This window comes from Brassica oleracea, chromosome C5, assembly GCF_000695525.1.
Source record: "Brassica oleracea var. oleracea cultivar TO1000 chromosome C5, BOL, whole genome shotgun sequence".
NCBI classification, from domain to species: Eukaryota; Viridiplantae; Streptophyta; class Magnoliopsida; order Brassicales; family Brassicaceae; genus Brassica; species Brassica oleracea.
Genome location: NC_027752.1, coordinates 30,480,178 through 30,493,746, shown reverse-complemented (window position 1 = coordinate 30,493,746; position 13,569 = coordinate 30,480,178). Strand labels below are relative to the sequence as shown.

At 38.1% G+C, this 13,569-nt stretch overlaps 1 protein-coding gene and 1 long non-coding RNA gene across 2 annotated transcripts; both read left to right on the top strand.

Annotated features, from left to right (window-relative positions):
• Window positions 1-3,750: 3,750 nt before the first annotated feature.
• On the top strand, window positions 3,751-4,882 carry LOC106344973. The gene is made up of 2 exons (XM_013784256.1): window positions 3,751-4,204; window positions 4,257-4,882. The coding sequence occupies exons 1-2, from the start codon at window positions 3,751-3,753 to the stop codon at window positions 4,880-4,882; spliced, it is 1,080 nt and encodes a 359-aa protein (XP_013639710.1).
• A 6,859-nt stretch (window positions 4,883-11,741) lies between these two features.
• On the top strand, window positions 11,742-13,018 carry LOC106293231. The gene is made up of 3 exons (XR_001260415.1): window positions 11,742-12,093; window positions 12,244-12,525; window positions 12,661-13,018. It is a non-coding gene; the product is annotated as an uncharacterized LOC106293231 (long non-coding RNA).
• Window positions 13,019-13,569: the final 551 nt, after the last annotated feature.

Genomic DNA, 13,569 nt, shown 5'->3' with positions numbered 1-13,569 from the left:
GCCCTGCGGAACCTATCGATCGATGTTGAACATTCTTCCTGAAAATCATGTTGATCATTAAGCGTGCCAATGTCCCTCTTGACATTCATCATCTGTGTAGAGAAGGTGTCCAAGTATCGCATGATAGGTGAGGTGAAACGGTCGTGCATATCATCGTATGTTTGTAACCTATCTTCCATGGCTGCGCGAACTTGCTGTCGATCGATGTGATGGTGCAGATATCGATCGTTGTGGCTGGTTGTTGGTCCTTCTTGCGAACGGTGTCCAAATCTTTCTGTAGCAGATCAATTCTCGTGCTTAACCAGTCCACGTTGTTGTTGAGAGGGTTGTATACGTCGTTAATCTTCGTGTTGATTTATGCGATCCCCATTCATCCTTTTTCTCTGCCAAACTTTCCGGTTCTGCAAGAATCTGGGATGTCTGTGGCCTGACGTCGATCGATGTTGCGTTGTTGGCGTTGATCGATGGTGATGTCGTTGCTTCTTTCTCAAGAATGTGCTGCATACTCTCAATCTCTGTCCTCATCTCTGTCATACTTCTGAAAAGCTCATTGTAACCTCTGTTCAAAGGTTGCTAAGTGTCATCTACCAATGTCTTGTGTTAATCTCCTAGTTTTTCCTGAGCTCCACAAATACCAGTCACCATCTCATTAATCTCATCCTTGGTGTAGATCTCTGGTGCCAGTTTTGTAGGTGTGAAAGAAGTGGCATGTTCTGGAAGACATATGTGTCTCTCCTCAAATAGGTATGCTCTCTCCAGAATTTTTCTGATGTTGTCCTTGGTAACAGGGATCATCTCACCAGCTACGCTCCTTGCATATCCAGACTCATCTCTGTAGACACCATATTCGTCCTTCTGTTCCCATCTGAACTTTCTGCCTCCATAGATGTCATAAGCGCGACGTCCACATTCGTAACGTCAGTCGATCGATGGTGAAGGTGCCCTGTCGAACGATGTAAGAGCATCCTTGTCGATCCAACTGGTCGGCATGATTGGTGTGAACCAATTTCTGTTGTGACGGCCCTTGGATGTTTGTCTGGAACAGCTGGGATGTTGTCTGGAATGTTGCGTTGCTGCAAAAACAAGTAGTCTGGTCCATTGGCCAACTAAAGAATATTTGATATGTCCTCCCTGGATACTTGTAGAATTCTCCCATCCATAGCTCTTGCATGGCCATCTGGGTCCCTGAAAATACCAAATTCATCAGGAGTTAGAAAACCGTAATCAATACTCATATTCTTCTTAGTAAATAAAGAAAGTTTAGGTTTAGAATGAGAATCGATCGATGTTGATATTGGAGTATCGATCGATGGTAGACGTTTGTCTGCTGAATTAGGGTTTTTGGATCGAATGCTCTTCTGTGATGTTCCTTCTGATTTGTTTGTGGGAGCATTCATCTTTTCTGCTATGGTATCGTGAGAAGTAATCTGGGGTGCAAAACTCCTTATATAGGTATTGGTAAACCTACTTCGAATTGGAATATTTCCTTTTTCCTTTTCAAAGGCGGCGGCTCTAATATCGATCGATGTACCTGGTGTGGTATTGATCGATGCATAAGATCGTTTTGCTTGATGAGGGTGGGTATCAACCGATGCTGAGTAGGCTTTGTCGATCGATGGTGGAGACGTGTTGTTGAAGGAATGACTTGAATATCTATCATCCTGCATAGCAATCTCTATAGCTCTTTCCTTCCAGTAATCCTCATCATACTCCTCAGTAGGATCCTCATTGGATGAAGGAATTACAGTCTCTACTGCAAAACTTTCATGGAATCCACTGTCTGCCCAACTGCCTATGGAATAGTCATCACGTCCTTTTTTGTTGGGTTGTTGAAAGGCAAAGTCTGGATAAAACTGATCTGGTAATGTGAAGTGGTCTACCGGATGCTTCCCGTCGAGCGACGTGGGATAGTGTTCATCGGTCGTCGGTGACTCATTGGAATCGATCGATGACGCAATGTGAGTGTCGATCGATTCCGAGTACTCTGGACGTGGATACCAAAACGTGGATAGTAAAGCTATGCACTAGGACATGGACATCTTAACACAAAGGTCGTTGGATGATACCTTTAAGAGATTGTTCTTCGCCATAGTCTCCGGGAAGGAGAAACCCACGTTTCCACCGAGACTCCCACCGTCACCGGATCGAGTTTTGGTTCTAACTCGCCAAAGGTCTCATCTTTCGATCCGATGTACACCGATCTGGTGGAGACTTCCCTCGTGACCACATCCAATCCAACGCTACTAGCTCTCGATCTTCGATAATACAGCTCGATCAGAGTTGTCTTATCCATTGGAGCTCGATCAGAGTTGTCTTATTGGAGATCAAAAGCTAATTGCGTTGGATTCGATGTCGTCACGGGGTAAGTCTTCAGCAGATCGGTGTACAACAGTTCGGAAGATGAGACCTTTAGCCAGTTAGAACCGCTCGATCGTGGTGGTGGTATCGGCACCGCCGGTGACGGCAGGAGTAACGGTGGAAATGTGGTTATGTGGGTTTCTCCTTCCCGGAGACTATGGCGAAGAACAAGCTCTTAAAGGTATCAGCCAATGACCTCCATGTTAAAATGTCCATATCCACAACTAATGTATAACTCTACTATCCACGTTTAGTGTCCACATCCATACTTAATTTTGATTACACGTTAATATATATATATATGAAAATAGATCTTAAAAGATAGAGAATTTTATATATAATTTATTATGACAAATATTTTTATTAATACATTTTAGAATTTGAAAATAAACTAAATGAAAACATAAAGTGAAATAAGAAAAGGAGATAGATTGATGAGAAGAAAAACATCTCTTATATTAGAAACGTTAAAGACAATGAAATTTTTTTTTTGAACAAAAAAATGACAATGGGACAATGAATAAGGTCTAGGGTCATAAGAATCTTTTTGATAAGAGAAAATGTGTTTCAAGCACTATGTGTTCTATAGTGTAATTGGAATGTGAGAAAATGTCTCTAGACGTAAAAAAATTCATGTTTCATTGGACTTGCCTAGAATCGTCATGAATTTCCAGTGAACTCGTACCAGATCTTGATAGTGTTCCCGATAACACTCGCTTTGCCCCTTCCAGCCATTTTGGTTGGTTAAGTAGGATCTTTTCTCCTGCCAAGCCAACGTATTCCATTCAAGAAAAAAACAAACAATTAAAAAAAAAAAACAACCAAATTATGTGGAGACAGTACGTTCTACGAACGTCGTTTCAGTGAGGCTTGGAATTCTATGATCGAGCAATATGGCTCTCAAGAATTCGACCTATCACAACAATCGAGCAGCTGCATTGTCGAGAGAGGCTGGATCCAAATTATAGAGAGGCTCGTCAACGGTTTAGCCTTGTTTCTGTTTAGGTAAAACTGATTTTGCTTCTACACTGTTTTTTATTGAAAAGAGAAATTATATCTAACATTTGAGTCTATGATTTGGTTGCAGCTTAGGTCACTTCGATGATGCTAGGAAACTTGTGAAGGAATCATCATATGTTGGTTTAGGAAATATTGAAAGTGTTATTACTAATAGGACTAAGAGTTATCTAGTCTTATATATATTGAAGCATATGTTGTTGAATCACTAACGAATTGTTTAGTGATTAAACTTTAGTTTTTGAATTATTTTACTAAAGCAATACGAAAGTGATTTGAGAATTCGATTCCTTGATTTCTATATTGGTATCGGAGCAAACCTGTAAGCGAAACCAAAACCTGTAAGCGAAAGATAAAACCAAGAAGACGACCATCATGGACGTAAAAGACGAAACCGAGACAAGCAACAAAGAAACCGGACCCTCGTCCATCAAGTTCCCGATGCTCAGTTCTTCCAACTACATTGTTTGGGCTATGAGGATGAGAATCGCCCTCAAAGTTAATAAAGTTTGGGAAACAATTGACCCTGGAAACAAACATGAAGAGAAAGAAAATATGGCTATTGCTTTGATCTTTCAATCCATACTCGAGGCATTAACGTTGCAAGTAGGAAATCTCGATACAGCCAAAGCCTTTTGGGACGCAATTCAAATTAGACATGTCGGGGCTGAGAGGGTACGAGAAGTACGCTTACAAACACTAATGGTAAATTTCGACAAACTTAAGATGAGGGAAGAAGATAGCATTGATACATTCATCGGAAAGTTAACCGAAATCTCATCAAAATCAGCCTCTCTAGGAGAGGACGTGAACCAAAACTTGTCAAGAAGTTTTGAAAAGTTTACCAAGAAAGAAGTACTCTCATATGGTTGCATCTCTAGAACAAGTTTTGGATCTTAATACAACTAGCTTTGAAGATATAGTTGGAAGATTGAAGGCATATGAAGAGAGAATAAGCGAAGAAGAGGAAGAACAGAATGACGATCACGGGAAGCTGATGTATGCTAATATTGAAACTCAGCAAGAGAGTTATGGGAATAATAGAGGAAGAGGACGTGGTGGACGAGGCAACTGGAGAGGATGTAGAGGCCAAGGACGTTTTGGAGGATTCCATACTCGGAAAGATGCTTGGAAACAGGGTCAAAACAGAGATAAAAGTCACATAACATGCTTCGGTTGTGACAAGCTCGGTCATTATGCATCTGAGTTCCCTGATAAGTTGCTTAAGTTACAAGAAACAGTTGAGAAGAAGGATAAAGATACACAAGAAGCGGATAAGCTAATGATGCATGAAGTGGTGTATCTTAATGAACAAAAGGTGAGACCAACCATCTTTGAGACTGAACAAAACATGGAGAACTTGTGGTATCTAGACAATGGAGCAAGCAATCACATGAGCAGAAATCGATTGTTCTTCTACAAACTTGATGAAGACGTTACAGGAAAGGTCCGCTTTGGTGACGATACATCGACATCAAAGGAAAAGGTTCAATCAGGTTTGTACTAAAGGGAGGCAAGAAGAAAACACTCAGTAATATCTATTATATACCTGGACTACGCAGCAACATTGTGAGTCTAGGACAAGCCACCGAAACGGGGTGCGAGGTAAGAATGAAAGACGATCTATAGATTCTCTTTGACCGTACATGATACCTAATGATCAAGACATCAAGGTCAAAGAATCGCCTGTATAAAGTGAGCTTGCAAGCTGATGTCATAGAATGTTTGCAAATCACGTCACCTACTGAATCGTCGAGATGGCACGCCAGGCTAGGAAATATCAATACGGAGACAATGAGGACAATGATTAGCAAGGAGATGGTTATTGGCGTACCTGATATAGCAATCGTAAAGGAAACTTGTGTATCTTTCTTGCTTTGTAAGCAAACAAGGAAGCCATTCCAACAAGTTACCTCATATAGAGAAACACATCCTCTTGAACTTGTCCATGGAGATCTATGTGGGCCTATCACTGCTCCCACGCCATGACATAAGCGCTATGTGTTTGTGTTAGTCGATGATTTCTCTCGATACATGTGGACCGTATTACTTAAAGAGAAGAGCGAGGCCTTTAGCAAATTCAAAACATTCAAAAGACTTGCAGAACAAGAACTAGGGCAACAATGAAAACGTTTCGATAAGACTGAGGAGGAGAGTTTATGTCGCATGAGTTTGGTGGTTATTGTGATGCGCATGGGATCAACAGACACATGACAGCTCCATACTCTCCGTAGCAAAACGGGGTTGTCGAACGACGAAATCGCACTTTGCTTGAGATGACCAGAAGCTTGTTGAAACATATGAGCGTACCAAAAAGGTTGTGGGGGAGAAGCGGTTAGGCATGCTACCTATCTATTGAACAGAATTGCGACAAGATCTCTGCTCGGTCAAACACCATACGAGTCTTTGCGAAATAACAAACCAAACATCTCGCATCTCAAAGTCTTCGGGTGCGTATGTTACACAAGATCAGAGAGCGCAGGTAGAAAGAAACTCGACGATCGTTCAAGAGCCTTGGTGCATTTAGGAACTGAGCCCGGCTCAAAAGCTTATCAATTGTTTGATCCGTCAAGCAACAAAATAATGGTAAGCCGTGACATTTACTTTGATGAAGAAAAGCAATGGAGCTGGAACGATATAGTTGGAGCAAAAGAAACAGAGCAGGGTCCGTTCGAACTAGAACTAATAACATTGAAGGGTACTGATGATTATTCTGAGAATGAAAATGGTGAAGAAGAAGTTATGGAAGAAGAAGAAAACGGCAATGATGAAGAAGAACATATCGAGTTGAGAAGATCGTACAGGGTAACCACGAAGCCATCGTACTTAGACGACTACATCCTCTTAGCTGACATAGAATTTGAAAGGTTGTTATGGTGATTAACAACGAACCATGGGATTACACTGAGGCTAAAGATCAAAAGGTTTGGGTTGATGCATGTGGAGAAAAGCTAAAATCAATTGAGAAGAATAACACTTGGATCCTTGTGGATCTTCCAAAAGGTTTCAAGCCTACTAGATTAAAGTGGGTATTCAAAATCAAGAGAAACGCAGACAGAAGCATCAGCAAATACAAAGCATGGCTAGTGGCAAAAGGATACGTCCAGCGACATGGTATTGATTATGACGAAATTTTTGCTCCAGTAGCTCGTGTTGAAACGATCAGAATGGTTATTGTACTTGCAGCATCAAGAAGTTGGGAGATTCACCATCTTGATGTGAAAACTGCATTCTTGCACAGAGAGTTAAAAGAAGAAGTTTATGTCACTCAGCCCGAAGGATTCATGATCAAAGGAAAGGAAGAGAAACTTTATAAGCTACATAAGGCCCTCTACGGTTTGAGATAGGTGCCTAGAGCGTGGAATGTCAAACTCAATGCGATCTTGAAAGGACTTCGCTTCACCCACTGCTCTAAAGAGCCATCGCTTTATAAAAAGGAGGAGAAGAAGGATTTGCTTATCATTTGCGTATATGTTGATGATTTTCTTGTGACAGGTTCATATTTGAGCTCGATCAAGGACTTTAAGTAGGAGATGGCTCGGAAATTTGAGATGAGCGACCTTGGCCGACTAACATACTAACCGGGTATTGAAGTGCGTCAAACTGATGAAGGCATTGTATTGTCACATGATAGGTATGCTAAGAATATCCTCGAGGACGCCGGTATGCATAATTGCAACCATACTCACATACCTATGGACATGAAAGCCAAACTTTCTAAGTCACCACGTGAAAGAGACATCGACGAGAGGGAGTATAGAAGGAGCATTGGGTGTCTTCGCTATTTATTACACACACGGCCTGATCTTTCGTTCAGTGTCGGTGGCTAAGTAGATACATGCAACAGCCTAAAGAGTCTCACGGTGCGGCTTTGAAACAAGTATTAAGGTACTTGTGTGGTACTACTTCTCTTGGTTTACGGTTTACACGAGCAACAAAGCAAGAATTGGTAGGCTTCAGTGATAGCTCTAACGTTGACGATGATGATGGCACGAGTACAACCGGACATAATTTTTATCTTGGTGATAGTCCTATAACCTGGTGTTGTCAAAAACAAGAGATTGTGGCGTTATCACCCTCTGAAGCAGAATTTATGGCAGCTACAGAAGCTGTGAAGCAAGCCATTTGGCTCCAGGAGCTTTTAAGTGAGGTCGTAGGTGATGGCTGCAAGAAAGTGGTTATACGAGTTGATAACAAGTCTGCGATCGCGCTTACTAAGAATCATGTATTCCATGGCCGGAGTAAACACATCCACATGAGGTTTCACCTTATACGAGAGTGCATGGAAAACGATCAAGTTGAAGTGGAACACGTTCCAGGAAATGAGCAAAGAGCTGATATACTTACGAAGTCCCTTAGCCGAGTTCGATTCAAAGACATGAGGAGTCTTATTGGAATGCAAGTCGTGTGTAAAGATGAAATTAATCTTAAGGGGGATAATGTTGGTTTAAGCTTGGAAGCTAGCTTGAAACACAAGCTATCCTAAACCTAATTGTTATGTTTATCTAAAAGGTTTAGGAAATACTGAAAGTGTTATTACTGTTGGAAATCGTTTTTGACAAAGTGGTGTGGACCATTTTTCCGATGGGTTTTCGACGGAGACGTCTGTTGGAAAGACCAGAATTTGGGCACGATGTAATCTTCACCGTGAACATTATGAGTTAGTGTATTTATTGGTCAAACCGGAGTTGTGTTGAATGAAAAATGGAAGTCCAAAATGAATGATATACAAAGCTTACAAAGCTTTTAGTTTGACTAAATATAGAAATTTAGCAAATGAGTCACTTTGGATATTAGAGTTTAAATTTAGATTTATATAGTTAGTTAAACATTATGTTTAATAACTTATACTTAAATCTTATTCATGATTAACTTTATATGTTTGTTTTCATATAAAATGTAATCCATTAAAGAAATCAAGTGGAGAGGGTGAGTTTTATAGAATTTACCTTGGGCTATTTCGATTGGGCTGGTCCTTGACAAACTGCACTCCTTGGACCTGAAGTTGGATCATTACATTTCTAGTCTTGAAGAGTTGAAAGCTGCATTAGCTTGACTTGGTATTTTCACCAAGCTAATATTTCTGATTTATCTTCTGCCTGTGAAGCGGACTGAACTGAAGTTGAGCGACTGCGAGTTTGCTTATGGTTGGTAGGAACACAGGCGATGTTGGAGGTTCTTCTTATTAAGTGTATTACTTCTTGTTGTTGAATGATATGAAGTTATTGTTTCTGTTTCGCAAAACTTTAGCTTTTCATTGTCGTTGGAATATTAAATCTTCTGGTTGATAATTTTATGTTCTGAAAAATAAATTTGGAAATTATAATACAACCTTAGTTTATTCAATGTATTTTACAATGATTATTATTGTGATGAAATTTGAACATTAGATTTTAGGATTATATGTGTATATATGCATTAACTGAGTAACATATTTCTTGTTTACTACTTTATCCGTATTGTAAATAGTGTCACTTTAACATTTTCACATAAATTAAAAAAAAATGAAATATATTTTTTAATTATTATTTTTATTAGAGTAATTTCACTCCGTTTTTTTGTCATCTGTATATTAATATTTAAACAGATAAACTGCAGTCTTTACACAAACTAAACCGGCAAGGAACACACTCCTTCCAGAGCCATAAGCCGACAAAGATCGTAATCTTTTCGGAGCCAGACGATGTAGAAAAACATAATCAAACTACAGAGACATGAGAAGATTAAGACATGAAAAACAAACACTTAAGCCAATAGCCTCGTTGAAAGAACCGAAGTAGATGTCCCGATGATAGCGGCCATTGTAGAAGAGTGCTCCGATCTTCAACTAACGGATAGAAACAAGTCACGGAAACTTGTTTGGGGACTTAGAAAAACTTCCTATCCAAAGAAGGAAAGAACCAAAGTGGCAGAGTAATTGCACTCCTTATACAAAGAAATTTTTTTAATTTGCATACTATAATACCCTTTTGACTTGACAATGTATACCTAGACTCTATTTCGTGCAGAATACATTAATATATGTTTATAATGTTATATCATTTCTCTCTCATAATATTTCTGCAAAAATATATCAATATTTTATATATGTCTTCTCTCTTCCAACCGAACAAAACAGAAAAATAAAAAAACTTCAGACAACCTCTCTTATTCACCTAAACATCATCTGAAAATTACGTACAGAAAAATCCTATTTGTTTTGTAGAAAAAATACTTAAGACTTTTGATTTTGGTCTTGTTTTCTTTTTCATTTTCTTACAAAAAAATTCTCAAATACCCGCATGTGTACATGGCGAACAGGCGGAGCGGAGGAGATGGTCTAGTCAGGGCCGGCCCTGGGCTAAAGCCCGTAAAGCAAGGGCTTTAGGCGCCAACAATATATCACACATTTAAGAGCAGCAAAATACAATTAGTTCCTTTTGGTGAAGTGGTTGCGTGTGTGTTTTCATATTCTTCGAGCGCGGGTTCGAAGCTCTCTTCACTTCTTTTTAAATAATTTTTTTTCTTTTTTGACAATGACGTAAACAGATTTATCGTAGATTGTGATTTCATTTCTAACAAATTTAACTTCCTTATCCTTATGTATATGTTATACTAAAATAAATTATAAAATATAGAAACACACAAATTAAACAAAAACTAATTATTTTCCTAACCCTAACTGCTGACGTTTCCTCTTCTCAGTTTTTAGCATCTATTTTAACTTTTCTCTGTTCGATCGTTGCCACAAAAACAGTATGTTCCATTGTTCATCGTATCTCTTGGAATAGGTGGCTTCCCCAATCTTCATGTAAGTCTTCTTAATTTATTTTATTTTCTATTTTTCTTCCGTGAATTCTTATCATCTTCTTTGGAATTTTCCGAAATTCAAACAAACAAAAAATTATAACTATGAAACTCTATGAAAAAATTAGAAGATTTTGCAAACTGAAATTGATGCAGACAAGATTTGATCAAAATATAAAGCTTGGCTATTCACTTTTTCTTTTATCTATGTAATGTTTCTATGTTTTCTAACTTATATTTTAATGTTTTTAAATTGTACAAAATGCTACCAGGAAATAGAATTAGGAATTTACTAATGTTTTGATTTGCTTTATTTTTAGAACAAAAATTTTAATAACATTTTGCATTATTTTGGATACAGATTTTTTGACATCAAAAGTTGTATACTTTTATTAAGTTTTGGATACATTTAAACTATAGCAAAGAAATTATGGTTTGGGGCAGCATTTTTTCAATGCGCTTTAGGCGCCAAATACAACCGGACCGGCACTGGGTTTAGTTCATGGAGCAGCTCGTGACAGGCGCTACTCCAGCGGATGAGCTCAGCGTGGAGTAGCTCTCAGTTTCCTACAAAAGCGTGATTGGATCTCTACAGTCGCGCCTGGGAGATAGTGTCTTCGATTGACCAGAAAAATAAAGCAAGACGACCGAAAAACACACTCATTTAAGATTACAGATCCAAGGTGGAGATATAGCTTTCCTCCATATGCTATGGGATCCTCAAGCTCCATGACTCGTATCTGATCCCGTCGGTGGCAGCGAACGAGTCAAAAGTATTTTCACATAAAGATATATGAAGGATTAAGTGATAACCGACTACTGATGAAAAAATCCAGCTAACAATAATAATATGCAGATAATTGGTATACACTACCTAATTTATTAAATTTAAGAATAATTTTAAGATTTGAATATTATGGTGATGCGACTACTGATGGAAAAAATCAGCTAACAACAATAATGTAAAGATAATTATTTAAGTTAGCCGACCAATAACTTAAATAACTAACAACCATTAAAGATAACAGAATAATTGGTATACATTACATACATCGTTGAACCGGATATGGTGGATTGTAACAATACATGTTATATCATTTACTTTTAAAATACTTATTCATCTAATATATATAACTATCTGGATAATTAATATGTCAGATGTTATTATTTTATATTTACCGACTTTTTGATCAGTTGATGATTATTTTGTTGGAAAATTTGTTTTTTTGGAGCAAAAAAATGGTAATCATGTTCCATTAGACTAATTTGATCTACTAATTGTCTCAATAGGCTAAATAATTTCAAAATACCAATAATACCCTTAAAAATTCATTTATAAATTCGAAATTACAATTACAAAAAATATATATATATATTATAAATAGTACTCCTTCCGTTTCTAAAAGATACATGTTTTAGAGTTTTCACACTTTTTAATAAAACATATTAAAACTTAGATATAAATGCATAGTTTTTTGTAATTTTATATTTCCTATATTTTTAAACCAATAAAAGTTTAAGAAATGCAATTAATGTTCTTGAACTTCACAATTTTTTATTACCCCCCCTCACGCCATCGTTGTGTCCGCCTCTCTCTCCCTAACTCTCTCGGTGGCGACAAAGACTCAAGCTCTCCCCCGACGAGTGCTCATCTTCTCCGGCGTAAGTAGTGCCCTTCAACTCTTCTTCTTCGGTTTCCTCTCACGGTGTGTGCTCCGGCTTCATCTTTGTGGATAGCGGTTGAACAAGAAAATGCAGCTTATTACTCGCAGCAGTTTAAGGCAATGGAAGCAGGTTTTGTTTCTAGGGATGAGGAATCATCACTGGTCGCTGCAGAGAATGGTGTGATGTGAGCGGTAGAAGAGACACTCCGTCTTCTTCTTTGAGCAATTCGATCGAGTCTTTGAGGACCATCTTGTCTGATCCTATAACGTATGTTCTTTGAAGTGAAAAGTAAATTTGTTTGTGACTGTAGTAATCTTTAGACAAACAGCTATTAGTGGTACAGAGTTTAATCTATTGCTATCGATAATTCTTGTGTTTAATCTATTAATTTTATTCTGTCTATTTGCATAATCTTAGAGGGGCTTTGATGTCTGATGCTATGATTTTGCCTTGCGGACACACTTTTGGAACTGGAGAAATAGAACAAGTTAAACAAATGATCCAGAGTTTTATGTCTTTCATCACAGTCTCTTCTTTTACTCTTTGCTATTCTATTATCTTTTCTTGTGCTTATGGAATCTGTTTTTTTCGCTGTGTTCGCTTAGAAAGCTTGCTGCACTTGTAGGATGGGAAGCTGTTGGGACTACTCAATGTTTGAACGGCTGGTGAAGTCTATGATTCCTGGATTATGACTTTATGGTATACATTTCAGTGATTCACAAAAGATATCAACTCCTTGCTGCAAACTTTCTTATTAACCAATCAGACATCATCCTCTAGCAAAAACTTTTGTATAAATGTTTCCATTAACTTGGGTGTCATTTTTTTTTGCAGGTATGTTTTGGTGAAAACACTAGACAATGCAGAGAGCGTTAAGCTTCGGTATCGTTCACTGGCCAAAGCCACAGAAGATCCATCAGCCAAGGCAACACCAAGCAAGATGATCTCCAGCTGGCTCTAAGCAGACCTTCCTTGTGAAGAGACTACTTTCTGATAGTACGTTCTCTATGTAAGGAACAGAAACCTATCTACAGATCATAGATCACAGTTACATATTGTAAATTATTGTAGTAGTTGCTCCATGGCATATCTTTGAAGAAATTAGGTTTTGGGCAAAAGCCAGGCTACTAATAGCTTGAACAATCCGAATCATATGATGAAATACATAGTTACTCTGCTCTCAGTTTTGTTTTACTATCCAAACAGAACAAAATTGCTGAAAATAATGAAAACATATTCAGATCATGATTCCATACATTACTATTCAACACAAGTCATGTCTATAACTTTCAGGTGTTAAGGTGTTGACAAATTCAACATACTAGGGTTCATATTGTAGAACAAAATTGCAGAGAAAATAAATTTAAAAAAGAAGAAAAGACAAGGCTAATGAGCAATGCTCCTAGTGTTACAGATGCACATACAAAGAAAAACTTTGGTATGAAAGCTAACACACAAAAGTAACGGAGGACAAGTTGGCAACTAAAAAACTAGAATAAGAAACTCGTCAGAAGTTTACAGGAGTTCAGGTACAGGCTACGTTCTCCTCTGATGCAAGAAAATTGTAGGTCGAATATATGGAGGCTGCGGCTACTCTAACTGCTCGAATACACTAAATTCTGATGAATTGATAAATCCAATAGGTAGATAACTCAACTCCAAATCGGCCTCCGTTTCTTCAAAACCAAAATCCTTTATAATGATTTTCTGTAACTCTTCGAGAGAGGACTTCAATTCCAAAGA

Coding starts and splice junctions, on each gene's coding strand:
- LOC106344973 (XM_013784256.1), top strand. CDS start 3,751: ATGGACGTAAAAGACGAAACCGAGACAAGCAACAAAGAAACCGGACCC. Junction 4,205..4,256: donor GAACCAAAACTTGTCAAGAA/GTTTTGAAAAGT, acceptor TTGCATCTCTAG/AACAAGTTTTGGATCTTAAT.